This window comes from Anarrhichthys ocellatus, unplaced genomic scaffold (assembly GCF_004355925.1).
Source record: "Anarrhichthys ocellatus isolate YVR2014 unplaced genomic scaffold, GSC_Weel_1.0 scaffold24, whole genome shotgun sequence".
Lineage (NCBI taxonomy): Eukaryota > Metazoa > Chordata > Actinopteri > Perciformes > Anarhichadidae > Anarrhichthys > Anarrhichthys ocellatus.
In genome coordinates this window covers 4,933,674-4,947,876 of record NW_022280054.1, presented here as the reverse complement: position 1 = coordinate 4,947,876, position 14,203 = coordinate 4,933,674, and the positions used below count along the sequence as shown (strand labels likewise).

General features: G+C 40.8%; 1 protein-coding gene across 1 annotated transcript in view; it reads right to left on the bottom strand.

Moving 5' to 3' along the window:
- pdgfd (platelet derived growth factor d) overlaps positions 1-11,789 on the bottom strand; it is a 48,395-nt gene extending 36,606 nt beyond the window's left edge. Inside the window, exon 1 of the mRNA XM_031860783.1 lies at positions 11,186-11,789. Coding sequence (XP_031716643.1) covers positions 11,186-11,303 — 118 coding nt within the window. The 5' untranslated portion in view covers positions 11,304-11,789. The remainder of the gene's footprint in view (positions 1-11,185) is intronic.
- Between the last annotated feature and the right edge of the window lie 2,414 nt (positions 11,790-14,203).

The following is a 14,203-nucleotide window of genomic DNA, read 5'->3' as shown; positions in this document are numbered from 1 at the left end:
ACACACACACACATCGATATTCACTTAATATGTTCACAGAAGAAAACACACATCAAAGGCCATATACAATAAAAAACAGTCACAATATCATACACATCTAATGTAATAACTGGCCACAAATTGTGTTTCCTTTGCATTTCCTCTCGCGTTATGTTTCAACACATAACTTTATGAAAAAACTGGGTGAAATTGGCTGTTGCTGGGCTGTGTGTGTATGTACATTTCTTTGTGTGTGTGTGTGTGTGTGTGCTTTAGCTAAGCCCCAGCTGTGGTAGCACAAGTTTATCAAACATCAGCCTCGATTCCTCTCAGGGCTGCTTGGACGCTGTTTGCAAGATGTATGTTTGTGTGTGTTTGCTCTGAGCGTTGTGTGAGATGCTGAGCTGATGTTTTGACAGCCATCTTGCTCGCAGTCTGTCTGTCTCACATCAGCTGTGTGTGTGTGTTGTTGTGCTGTTGTGTCAGGAAGAGTGTGTGTATGTGTGGTCAGAGCGCAAGGTTAATCAGTGGTCTGACTGTCAGTGTGTATCTGACCTTCTATCTACCACTGGGATCACTTATCCTGCTCTAGGCTCCACAGCAGCACCACCCTCCTGCCATTTCTTTCCCCTTCTGCTTTTTATATTCTTTCTTTCTTCCGCTCCTTTTTCTGCCTGTTAACTTTTCTTTCAGCCTTTCTCGCATTTCCACCCCCCTCTTATATCCCTCTAACAATGCCTTCTCCCTTTTCCGTCTGTGCTCCGATCCATGTCCCCTATCCCCATTTCTCCCTCTCTCCTGCAGTATTTGTATTCTCTACTTCTCTCTCTGCACTTGCTCACATTCTGCTGCTCAGATACCAAATTCAGAGGGTAAAAATGATTAAATGAAAACAGGACAGGGGAAGCTAATGAAGACAAGAAGAGACAGAAGGAGAGGAGAGAGACAGCGGGAGAAATGCTGAGATACACAAATGGAGAATTAGAGAGAGTGAGGGAAATATGGGGAGAAACGCTGACAGTTGGAGAGGGAAAGATAAAAGTGTTTGACAGAAGAGAGAAAAAAAAAAAGAATATTTTTCATTTGTGTCAGAGCACCATTGTCAGAGTAACAAAGACATCTCTCACAGTGCACTAGAGGATTTCTCTTTCTCTCTCAGACACACACACACACACACACACACACACACAAGTATATGAATATATATATATATATAACACACAACATGAATACACAGTGTTTATCTCTTTCCTTCAGCAGGGGCACATCTCCTGGGGTGAGAGCGGTTCCTGCTCTCATCTTTCTGCAGTGTCACTTCTGACATCTGGTCATGTTCTCACCCTCACTTAGCCCTGGTGGCAGAAACCCACTGGCATCACACCATTCTTTTTCAGGATCTGTATCTTGTGCTTTAAAAGTTTCAGCAGGTACTGAAAACACTTGAAGCACTTGATTCCTCGGTGTGTTTTTCTTGAGAAAACATCCTAAACTGCACAATATACCTCCTGTGCTGTTTCACAGAGGTGTTTATACTTGGAGTGTCGTGCTGGCCACCTAAACTTCTGTGGCTTTTTCTTTTAGTTTACTGACTAACCTGTTCTTTCCCATTCCTTTTCTTTGTCAGATTGTGAATGAGATATTGGGCTTATAGAGTCCTATAAAGTCTGAAATGGATACGATGACTTTGGTTCTGTAAGTCAAAACACATATTATTATGTGAACACAGAATATGTAGGTAATTTATCTTTGGCCTTGAGGCTCTGACCTCATCACAGCCCTAATGGATTCACCAAACTCAGCATTGCAGCGATTGGGGAGTGACAATAATAATTCCTTCCCAGGGTAGCCTAGATTCAGAGCTCAACAGATGGATGCATGGTTGGAGGTACGGCTTATAAAATGCCAAATGAACAGCAGCAGCCTCAACTGGGCGCAGCGGTTCCAGGTGAGCGGTTCAGCAGCAGCAATCCCAGCCTACATACACTGCCCTATTGCAAAGGGTGCATTGGATTTATGTTGCATTGTATTGAGTGTGTTAGATCAGCCTGTTCTCAGTCCCAGGACATCGTAGTTGGATGCACTGGGATAAAGCGTCTGTTTGTGACAAGATGGGATCAGAACGTATTGGTTAGGTGTGAGTGCAGCAGTGCACTCATGTTGTGTGACTCAACTACCTCCCAAGGACATGATTATTTCCATCATCTATTTATCTATTTTATGTCGGAAAAGGGTTAGTGAGAAATACTCTTCTCAAGTTCTCAGAGCCAAATAACTTGTTTTAAGTGACAAAAAAAAACAAAAACTATATTCAATTTACATTTTCATAAAACAGAGAAAAGCAACAGCTGCTCACATCTGAAAAGCAGGAGCCAGCAAATGTCTGTCATTTTTGCTTTACCAACAAACAATTAATTAATTATCAAAGTTTTTTACTCAATCAATCGACAAATCATTTCAGCACTATTTGACTCCAATTCTATGACTCCTTAGTGGGCAGAACACAAACAAATATCACCACTTGTGATAGTGGGTCAAAGCTGCCATCAGTCAAACAAAAAAGTGTGTTTAGTCCGTATTGGTTGAAAATGTGATACATTACATTGTTTGCCGTTCTGAGGATGTTTGCGAATCAGAAAATGAACACCTCGCCTTTTGATGGAGCATGATACATCAATGCTTTGATTTCACGTACAAACTCTGCCTGCAGCGTGATAAAAGATCTGCTGGCTTTCTGTTATTATCCAACTGAAAATCCAAATAAGTGCCAAATAGCTGCAATTGAGATCCATTTAATTTCCCTCACAATCCCCTCAGAGAACCTGTTTGCTTGCAACACCTTGCCTGAGGGGATATCAATGTAATTAACACACCCGCTACAACTACAGTGGCATTGTTGCTCAGCAGTTACTCCTGTAAATAGGACGTGTTTGAGGCATTTTACTGGAAGTGATTGTGACCGCTTGTGTTGGTCCAACACTTTACTGATACCTAACGTTGCTAATGCCTCCAATTTGTCACCCAAATGTATGTTTGCATTAATTGCTCTCACATTGTCAACGGTGGCGCATTACAGCTTCACTACTTCAAGCCTTACCTTTCACAATAAAAGCCCTAGATATATACCCTGCATCATTGCTTGCTAGAGGCAATTGCTAAGAGGCAATTCAACAAAATAGCTCAAATCTTGAATAAAAGGAATGCTTAGCATTGGGGTTAATCAGAAATATTGCCAATTAAGTGCTTTTGCTTTTCCTAATCCTCCACCATTGTCTTGTCTTTTAACTTTCCTTACATCACGTGATGAGTGAAATCTGACTCTGCTACTGCTGTACAGGGCAGATGCTATTATAGCATCCATTGTATTGATAACACAATTAATATGAACTACTTATACTTAAATTAACTTACTATAGTACTTAGTATACTACTTATACTTAACTTAGTATTTTACAAATTAGAGTTTTTTTGATTTGATGAATGTGGGCACTGATACACGAAAATAAACTCAGTGGGTTTTGTTTCTATAACAAACGGTAACACAGACTACCGCAGTAAACCTAAACACTCAAATACAGCACCATCCTTCTCTCTCTCCATCTCTTTATTTCTAACACTCACACATGGATCAGACGTTTTCTCATGCAATTACTGATGAGTGAGTCACATTAGTTTGGTTTGTCAAGGACGGAGAAAGAGCAAATGATATGGGAGAAGCTCACTATCCATCTAATCTACATCCTCTTAAAATCACGCACTCTATTTCCTTCCCCTTATAATCCTACATTCTTATTCATCGGTGTGTCTCTCACTTTGGACAGGTGCCTCCCTGTGTGTTCACAAACTTTCTCTCTCTTTAAAAACTTCTTTTTTCTTTTGTTCACGTTCACAGCTTATTCGCCCTCTCCCTCACACTCCTGTTTCTCATTTGTTCCATGCATCACTCTATCACTCTTTTCACACCTCTACTCTCTCTACCTCTAGTCTCTTTTCATATCCATCACACTCACTCACTTTGCCTTGTTTTATTCCCTCTTTCCTCTCCCCGGCTCTTTCTTTCACCTGCATGTCAGCTGTTTTTTGTGAAACAGCCTCCACCATCTCTCTCCTCCGCGCCTTCGGTTCTAGCTCTTTGTTTTACCCTGATCAACCTCTCATCTCCGCTCAATTATAACTTTCCACATGTTTATTCTTACGCTTTGTTTTTACAATTCTGTTCATTAACTCCCTCTCCCTACCTCGTTTCCATCTTTATTCTCTTCATGTTCTTCATTTTATCTTGTCTTCTTTTTCATCCACTGGTTTGATCAACTTTCTCCTTTAATTGGTTCCTGCATCTCTCCTATCCTGTGTCTCTTTCCATGCACCCTCCACCTCCTCCTTTCTCTCTGTCTCATTTTCCTGCTCCTCTGTTATTCACTGTACCAGTCAGATGACTCAGCTACAAGACTGACTACACATGACTAAACATCTGTCTCCCTCTCCCCGTTTCTTTCCTGCTCTCTTGGTTCCCCTCTACTGTGTCCCCAACTCGGCTCAATTTCAAAAGAGCTTTATTGGCTTGTAAATTGATTTAGAGTAGCCAAAAGAAACTAAACACATCAGTGGAGGTAAATAATTCTGCGGAGAGGTATGCATTAACAATAACAGAAAGAGTTGTCAGCTAAAGCGAAGCTTTGCAATGTAAAGTAGATACACAGTAATCACAAAGTAAGCTAATCCAATCGGTTACATCTGTGATATCTATGTTATAGCAATAGTTTGACATTTTGGTAAATTAGCTCATTTGCTTTCATGCTGAAAGTTATATGAGAAGATCCACTCTCACCTCACTTGTTAGAGTGGTTTCAATCTTCTCATATACTTCTCAGCAAAAACACAAATAAGTGTAAATGTGAAACTATTGCTTTAAGTTTGCTAAAACCAGCTAAAATGAGCCACCGTAAGCTACTAGGGTGGCTGACCGGAGGTGCATGGTTGCAGTAAGACGGGGGAAAGAGTAAAGTCAGTTCTTAGCATATGTTGCTAAGGGATTTACGCCACCCTGCCTCCCACAATTCAAACACTAGATTTACTACTCAGCTTGGTCTTTTCATCCACAGCTCCTCATTGTAATTGGCGTAATTCTAATAGGAGATGCGATGATGGCTGTTACCTGAACTCACGTCATCAGTGTGAAAGAATTGTGTGTTTCTGTGTTATGATAGTCTGTGTATTTGATTAATCTTGAGGAATGCATTGTTCTTTTAAACAATCCCATTTGTGTCATGAGGTGAAGAAGCTTAATTATGTTTCCACTTCAGTGAGTGTGCATGAATGTAGCCAGACACTCCCAATCTGGGGAGCAAGATCTGTCCGTGGCCTTCATCAGTGGCGAAGGTACTGCATGTTGATAAAGCTGGTTGTTGTGCCTTCTTTTTTTTCTTTATGATTTGAGTTTTGATCAGATACAGAGATCAGATAATCTGCTGATGTTTGGCACTCTAGTCTGTTCGCTCTCCCTCTCCAGAAATACCTTATCTCCCCCTGCCCTTTTCCACTCCTCTATCAGTCCTTCTTTCTTCCATTTCCTCCTTTATACTCTGTCCATTTGGCTTGCCGTTGGTCTCACTATCTCTCCTTTGAAGCTGACGGGGCAGAAAAGTGGAGGGACAGGTCTTTCAACTTGGCATATCTCTCTCAACACACCTTTTCCCTCTTCTCCTCCTAGTCTGTGCCCTCTAACTCTTCTAAGCTCCCTTCTAAACTTCCATGTCTCTCCCACTGCCCTCTCCACCTAAAATGTCATGGGAACTTGAAATCCGTTGCTGTCCGGAGTGATGAGAGCGAGGCAACAAAGTGCACAAAGACAATATTGGTCTATCAATTCACGTACAGATCTTTAAAAAGTGCATGCACGCATGCCTGTTATCCCTTCAAACAACTCCTACAGCCTTTCCAGTTGTAGTACAAAGAAAATGATAAAAACATCTCAGGCCATAAAACACATCTACGTACCAGGTGCTCCAAACAAGTAGGAAATATCACATTCTCCACAGCAGGGGATGCATAAAGCATAAGGCACATAAGCCTTTAACACCACAATTTCCATTACAGAGCAAACACCTAGCTCGACTCAATTTCCAAGGCATCATCTCAGTCTTTGCTTCTTCGTCCAAGTGGTCACCACCCTATTTCCTCTACTCCTCCCTGCAGGGGAGGAAAAGACTGTCTGCCAAATGTTTAGGGGTGGAACAACTTTAGCTCATGCAATTTCTCACATGAAAAGTGTGTGTGCGTGTGAGATGACAAGTGTTTATTGGGGGGGGGGATTCCCTTGAAAGGGAGATCCTGTAATTGTGTTAGTGTGTCGGCCTGGGTGGGCGGGTGGGGAGTACTTCCATGTTGGTTGTCGGGAGAGTGACTCATGAATTCCAATAACCCTCAGTGACACTCCGCCCTGCTGTCACCCCCGTGTTTAACATGGTGACACAAAAACAATATGAACCCCTTTGCCTCCTGTCTTAAATCACTCAAGATGTTGCAGGATGCAGTGACCAGGTGGATGGGCCTCCACCCATGCCATGAGTAAATCTTTGTATTCCTGCAACTCAAAGCGCAGAGTATGAATACAGTTTTTTTCTTAAAATGAGACAAATTGGCTTAGCTTTGGAACAGTTGATTAAATGGACCGTAGCCCTGTACTGAATGCAATTGCCTTTAGGCAACAGAACACCTTTTTGCACCTCCTCCCTCCTATTTTTTTTTTTCATTCCTACACACAACAATGTGCTATATGTATGTTAACAATCAAATGAAGTGCAGGAGTGAGTATGATGCATGAATTGGGGGCGGGACCTCCTTTCAGAAAGACAAGTGAAGTGACAGCACGATCTGATTGGAAGGTAAGATAGATGTCACTATTTTGCATCTCATGACTTGATGATAAAAATAAAGAGGTATATATTTATAATGAAATATGTATAGAAGCCTTATCGAACAGTTGGGATACATAGGGTCATAACCTCTGATAGAGGACAGTGAGTTTGAGGAAAGGGAGGAAGAATTAATCAGGTTTGAGAGGCAGAAGTAATACTGGTACTGTAATTACACTTACACTTCTGCAGGCTGATGACATCATGTCCCTACTCTATTACTTCAAGAGGTTATTGGAAGAAGATATCCTTGACGTTATTGTAGAGCAGTCAAATCTATATGCTATACAGTTGGATGCCAACAAGCCACTTAACCTCACTGCCAATGAACTGCTGCATAATACAAATGTTCTGAACAAGTATTTCACTTAATACAGATTTCCCTTGGTGTTTTACTGCCATTATAGCGCAGCATTGCCCCAAGGCAACACAAAAATGACACGCAGTAGTTACAGTAGAGTGAGATTGCTTGTCTGATAAACTTCTTTGCTTTTTATGTATACTTTGTGAGACATTAGTGAATGACTGTATATTGTGTGTGTGTGTGTGTGTGTGTGTGTGTGTGTTTGTTATCAGAGGCAAGGCCACCTCAGGTTCTGAGACACGGTCAAGGACCATGACATCACACTCACTAACATCACCAACACCTCGCTCAGCTCAGCGTAAGAACATGCATGATTTTGTGAGCACAGCCACTCATACTGTATGATTTGTCTGCAATTGCAGAATGTGCATTTTACTATATAACTTGTTTTGTATCTGTGTCTGCACCCATCTTTTACAGCGTGAATGTCGATCTTTTAAGTGTATCCACAATGGATGTTCAAACGTTTGTTGGTTTACAAAGGTTGGCCAAAAGTATTATCCTTGTGCAGGTACCTTTGTGTCGTGCAAGTGTTCAAGTGTGCAATTGTGCAAGTGTGCTGGCGTGCGTCTCTGTGACAGTGTTTGCCGCATTATATTTGCTCATGGAGCCAACAGGGTGAAATAGCTTTTGATTAAAAAGAGCTGAAACAGATGGGGAAAGATCGGAAGATAAAGAGAGACATGAGAAAGGGGGAGATTGAAAGAGGAGGGTCTGGAAAGATGGAGTGATATGTAGCGAGGCATAGGCTGATAAGGCAGCACTGAGAGAGGAAGGCAACAGATAAGAGAAGACCTACTGGAGAAAATGAGAGGAGGAATCAGAAAGATGCCAGGAGCCTTTATAAAATATATTGTGGTTCTCTCCCTGAGTGGAAGTTATAGTCTCTGTTTAGTGGCCATAATGACTGCATGACACAGACACTGTATGTTTGTAGGGTGTGTTTCTTCAGAAGGTTAAAACCATGCCACCGACTAAAAGCATGTTCATTCTCTACAAGCAAAATCTCAAGTTAAACTGTGAGTGGTGTTTGTACTTTCATACATGGGTAAAGTGTGTGCAAGTAAATATTGTGGTAGGATTAAAAAAAGTATTTCCCACATTCCCTTGTACCCACAAAGTTGTGCAACACTGAACTGCTGTGCCTCAAAACACCAGTGTACAACTGTAGCCCAGGTGTGCCATGGAATTACACATTAAAGGGAAAGATATTAATATACAACATGAATGAACAGGCAGTCTGAATAGAATATTGTAGCTTTTCAAGGAGGACTATACATACAGCATTTTGTGAAGTAGACTTCAGAAAAAAATAAACGATGATACAAGCATCCCTACTTGGCTATGATAAATTAATTATTATATCCATCTAATAAAATATCCTGAACATTTTAACAAATTACATCACGTCTAAAAATTACAAGCATGACACAAATCATATAGTCATATTGTTGTTAATTTCTGGTGGCTTTTCAAAATGTGTGAATTTCTACGATAGATCATGAACATATGAAGAATGTTTCTGAATATGCATTAAAGATTCGCGAAACAGAACAATCCAGTAACGCTCCCTTAAAACTTAAAGCAGAGGCAGTCACAAATGTCCGGCCGGTGCCAAACGTTTTCTACTATCAGAGCATCGTTGAGCTAAGACATTCTGTCACAGCATTCACACACACACACACACACACACACACGCACACACACACACACACACGACAGTAAACACAGGGACACATTCACTCTCAACTCTGTCAGGGAGATCTTTAGAGAGTGACGGTGTTCAAAAAAAGTTATGCCATCTAATCTTTTACACTCCTGTGATAGAATGATTAAACACTCATTGTTTTACTGACTGACTGTTTCAAGAGAACAACTCTGCTCTGAAATATCAACGGACATATTTTCCTTCACTGAGTGCACTAAACCAATTATTTGGTTTGTAACGGCAAGTGTAGAAAGCAAATGGAAATGTGCACATTTTTTTTCTTTCAATTTAAATTTCAGCAAATTAATCAAGCTTAGTATGTGTTTAACATAAAAAATATATGAATGGCCTGTTGTGGATTTAAATCTCATACTGAGAAGCACTCCTGCCACAAAACAAAGCAGCGCTTAACTTTTTCACCTAAACGTACTAATATCCAAATTCAGATCATTTACATAGCAGCAAACGACTGTTTGCTATGTAAAGATACAGTGAAATACTGTTGTCCTCAGCATATAATGAAGTCAATGGAGCACTTTTAAAGGAGAGGATGAGGCAAAGTCTATTATTTTATCAGAATCTGATGATGAAAAATAATCTGTACCAGCTAAAAAAAACAAAAGTCAATAAACAACTAAGAATGAAGTGCGCATTTGAGTGTAGTCTTAGACTCTTTCCTAGTAACATAAAATGATAACTACAGAGGAAAGAACTGAGATGCAGATCTTTTTAAATCCTGTTGGAATGAGTAATAAAAACTCCCATTTCTAAAGTAGCGTAAAAGCATGTTGGAGCTTTGTCACTGCCTTCTTCTGAACTTTACTGCTTCATACTTTTTCCGTGAGGTAGCAGATACTTTTTTTTTATCCTGCTGGTATTTGGAACTTTGACCAAATAAAAGTTACTGCAGCTGTCGTCTCCGAACAGCATCAACTTTTATTTGGGTAACGAGCCGTTTCTTTGTCATCACTCGCTGCTTTTCTCTCCCGTCCGTCTGCTCTGTCTCTCAGCACTGCTGCAGCTCACCTGTCACTCTGTGCTGCGGTGTCTATGATGCCATTTGTATTCTTTACACACTTGTAACTGGAAAAGACCTGGCAACTGTTTTCGAACAGGTTGCAATCCATCACTCAAACATCTGTGGGTATTGACTTATCAAAGTGTGTTTGGACTCGATGTTAAATATGCGTGGCAGTTTTGGTTAGAACGATTCATCATGAACAGTTAAATGCAATAAGAAAAAATAATCTTAACTTCAGAAAGTTTAAGAGGTTTTTGATGGGGAGCTACTTCATGTGTGGACACTCAGACTTAAAGTCATGACCTACCCCTCCATGTTATTCCTTTGTTATTAACACACACGCAGGAGTGAGATGTGAGACCGTCCACAGGGGCAGTCGCCCAGGTTAGAACCTAATACAGTGGTATTTTCATGTTTCCCTGCCAAAAGCAACCCTGCAGCTGTGTGTGTGAGTGTGTATGTGTGTGTGTCTGTAATCAAAGGCACTGTAGCACCATGACTTTAGCCTCAGGGCCAAGTATAATGGCACACCTGCAAGACGTTAGATAGGAAAGAGGCTCAAGAAGTCTGAAGACTGCAGCTTCAGTGAAGGAGGGATGCACTGCAGCAATAATGGTATGTTCTGGGACATGCATGCTCCTTATTTAAGCCTAAAAATCAGGAGCAGCTTGTCATCCAACAGACTTTGCTTATCCTCTCATTTTGCACTCACTGTACATCATTTACCTTTTCTCACTCCGTTGCTGCTATACTCACCCAACAGTGTGTCAGCAAGTAATCCACTACAACAAGCCATGTCAGTCAACTGCCACACTTACAAACAACTGATATCTATTTTAAGTAACACTGAGGTCACCACAAATATCTCAATATTCCATTAGTCTTTCCAAAACAGTATTTCAGCTGAGAAAGAACATAAAAAGGGATTTAAACAAGTAGATCCAACGATGCATCAATGAAAAAAAGCCACTTCCTGATCTAAACTTTATTTAAAAAAAAAGAATAGGCCAAAAATTTCAAGAAGTCAAGTTATATGCATAGGCTACAATAACACAAAATAAAGTATATTAATTACAGGCTAATTAAGTAGACTTTGTTTTTTTACAAGATGGTCACTATAACAGACCTTTGCAGATACGCTGTGTCAGCAGTAAAGACGCGTACGCTAAACACAAATAAAAAGAGCGATGATAAAGACTCACCGTCTCTCCTGATGTTGCCCCTCAGCAGTCTGGCGGAGGACAAATCACCCCATGTGACCCCGGTTAAAGTCCCCAACAAAAAAACCGTCCATATCTGGAAAACCACCGGTGAACTCATGGTGAGTAATAAAGAAACTCGTAAAAACTCTGAAGAACTTATCCGCCTTCCCGTAAATGAAATGTGATCCACTTGAAATGTCCCGCGACCAAGAAAGACAAAACTAACTTTCCATTCAGCAACTTCAACAAGCTTTTATATCTCTGTCTCTTCTCCTACAGTATGAGAGACACTTGTTGACTTCTATGTCTGACGCCTGGCGCACACGGTGTCCCGTCTTGTGCCAAAATGCCCCAAATTCCAAATATTTGTCCTCGTCTGAAAGTTACGCGCACGCAGCCACCGAGAGCAAAACTCCGAAACAATTAAGTGCAGGTGGAGGGTAACGTTGAAATAGCTCCGTTCACGGTCAGACATGAGCTTATAGGCGCCGAACGTCTTATCACCGCGAAATAAATAAATGATGCTCAGTCACCGAGAAATATCCCGCATAGTTTACTGCTTTCTATCAGACGCGCCTGTGCTATGGAAGTCGGCGCGTCAAACTTTGAGTGGTGCGCGCTCACGGCGTGTGTGTGTGCGTGTGTGTGTGTGTGTGTAATTTAGCGAGATGCTAGGGCGGGAGGTCAGATAAGAGGAGGAAAAAAGCAATTTAAAAGACACTTTAGTGGAGAAAATCTATCTATCTATCTATCTATCTATCTATCTATCTATCTATCTATCTATCTATCTATCTATCTATCTATCTATCTATCTATCTCATTACTACTTTATGTTAGTGTTGGCATACTTTCGTCTTCAAAGTGGATTGAGGAAATGCGCCACTGAGGGAATATTTTTTTAAGGAAACCCTCAGAGAGCACAGGGAGGGTCATCAGCTCAATAGGGAGGAAGTCTCTGGAGTTAGAGCTTCCTACACAGAGAGCTAAGGAAACAGCTGACATGACTTAAGTTGGATTCTGACGACAGAAAGAAGGCCATTGCCTACTATTAATTGGGCAAGCTGTGTAATGGGGGCATCAAAGTATACAAAAAAAAAACTTTAGAATTATCTTGACTGTCATTTTCTTTTCATGGAATGAAATGCTTTAATGATTTAAAAACAGCTACAAGGAATTCCTGTAAATGACGCCATCCGTCCTCACTCTGTGGTATTTTGTTCTTCAGATCGCTATCTGTTTGAAAATAAGCTCCCACAGATCATCTAACACAACACAGATGACATGATTGCACTTGTTGAGGATTGTAATATGTGAATCCAGCTAATGGATTGCCAGGAATTATTCAATAGGCAGCTTTGTGTAAGCCGAAGGCGGAGCATTTCAGACAGACTTTACATTTGAGGTAACTTTAGAATTATCTCAGAATTATTTATCCACCGATGTAAAATGTTAAGGTGCTACATGCTGTATTTGCAGCGAAACAAAGCAGTGCTCTCAACACTACAGCTAACGTTTATTCAGCACCCCTTTTGAATTTATTTTTCGGTCACTTTCTCACTCACACTTAACACCCCATTCACCACCAGGTCTCATTTTAAGAGTTATTTAGACTTTATGGGATGAACTTGCCAACTTGAGGTTTCTGCTGACTCAGCACAATGCCTTCTCATTGCAATCGGCTAATGAGTAATGCAGCACCTTTAAAACTTAGAACCACTTAGGGAATGATATAGGTTTATTAATAGAGAGGGGAAATTAATTAAAATTAAAAGCTACTAGACCACCCTGCTGAGCTTCAAAGGCATAATGCACCCGGGGAGTGGATTTCTAAGTACACATAAAGATCGCTGGTGGGCACAGATGTATCGCACGCCTCGCATTCACATGATGCACACACACACGCACACACACATACACACACACACGGATACATTTGAATCTTCTTCTCATTGCAACTGCAACCTGCCAAGGCTGTAATTATAAGGGACATATCTGGACATCAAGACGATAATTTCACACACGAAGACAATAAATTACATCAATGGTAAAAACGGACAAAGCAGGGACAGGGCACGACACAGTACTATAAATACAGCTACAACAGTATGATGTTTGAGTATGAAGTTAGAGAATCGCAGTATTATTCAGTGGATCACAGTGCAGTTTCAGTAGCAGATATTATCTTTCTCTTACTGTATTTTCCCCTTCTTCTGTCTTTCTGTGTGTGTGTGTGTGTGTGTGTGTGTCCGCAGCATGTGTCTGCTTGAATGATCTGGCATTACTCTTGTCTTCCCTGAAGAGACTTCACAGTGAATAGACACGAGCTACTGTAGAGTAACCTTCCTGGCGAATATGCGTCTGTGTGTGTGTGGGGGCGGCAGGCTTGCCTCAAGGCTGAAACGTCAACCACTAAATTAAAAGGTGCTGATTTAATCCCCATCACTGATAGACCTGTTGTAATTGCTGAAGGTCCCTTGAGCAGAACTCTGCACAGTATGTTGTCTCATGCAAAGATGTTTGCAAGTATTAAAGAGCAATATTCCAAACAAGATTTTATAGAAAGTGATGAAAATTACTTTTTAAATACCACATTAAAACCATATTGCTGGACTGAGAAGTCCCGTTTCCTAAATTGTTGCTGAAACAGATTTCACTATTGGTTTTCCCAGATAATCTTGGCAGAGGCTGATGCCTATATTTAGGTGGTAAGCATACCAATGGCGGGTGTGTGAGCTGTGACTTGCCACAATTATAAAGTTTTACAGACAAGTATTTCCACATCCATTGTTCCGTGACCAGACGTCCCAAAAAAATTCAGGACAATCCCATATTAAGAGCAGTTTTCCCAAATCCCTTCTTGTTAATCCCAAAAATTTGACTGAACCCGAGTTTTAATTAACGATAGCCTTATAAAGCATTAGATACTGGTCGTTGTGAATTTTGGTGTTGCCCACAGACTGTTTTTTTCATAGTCTACGTGAATTATATATGTGTACAGTAGTGTGATACACTAACACT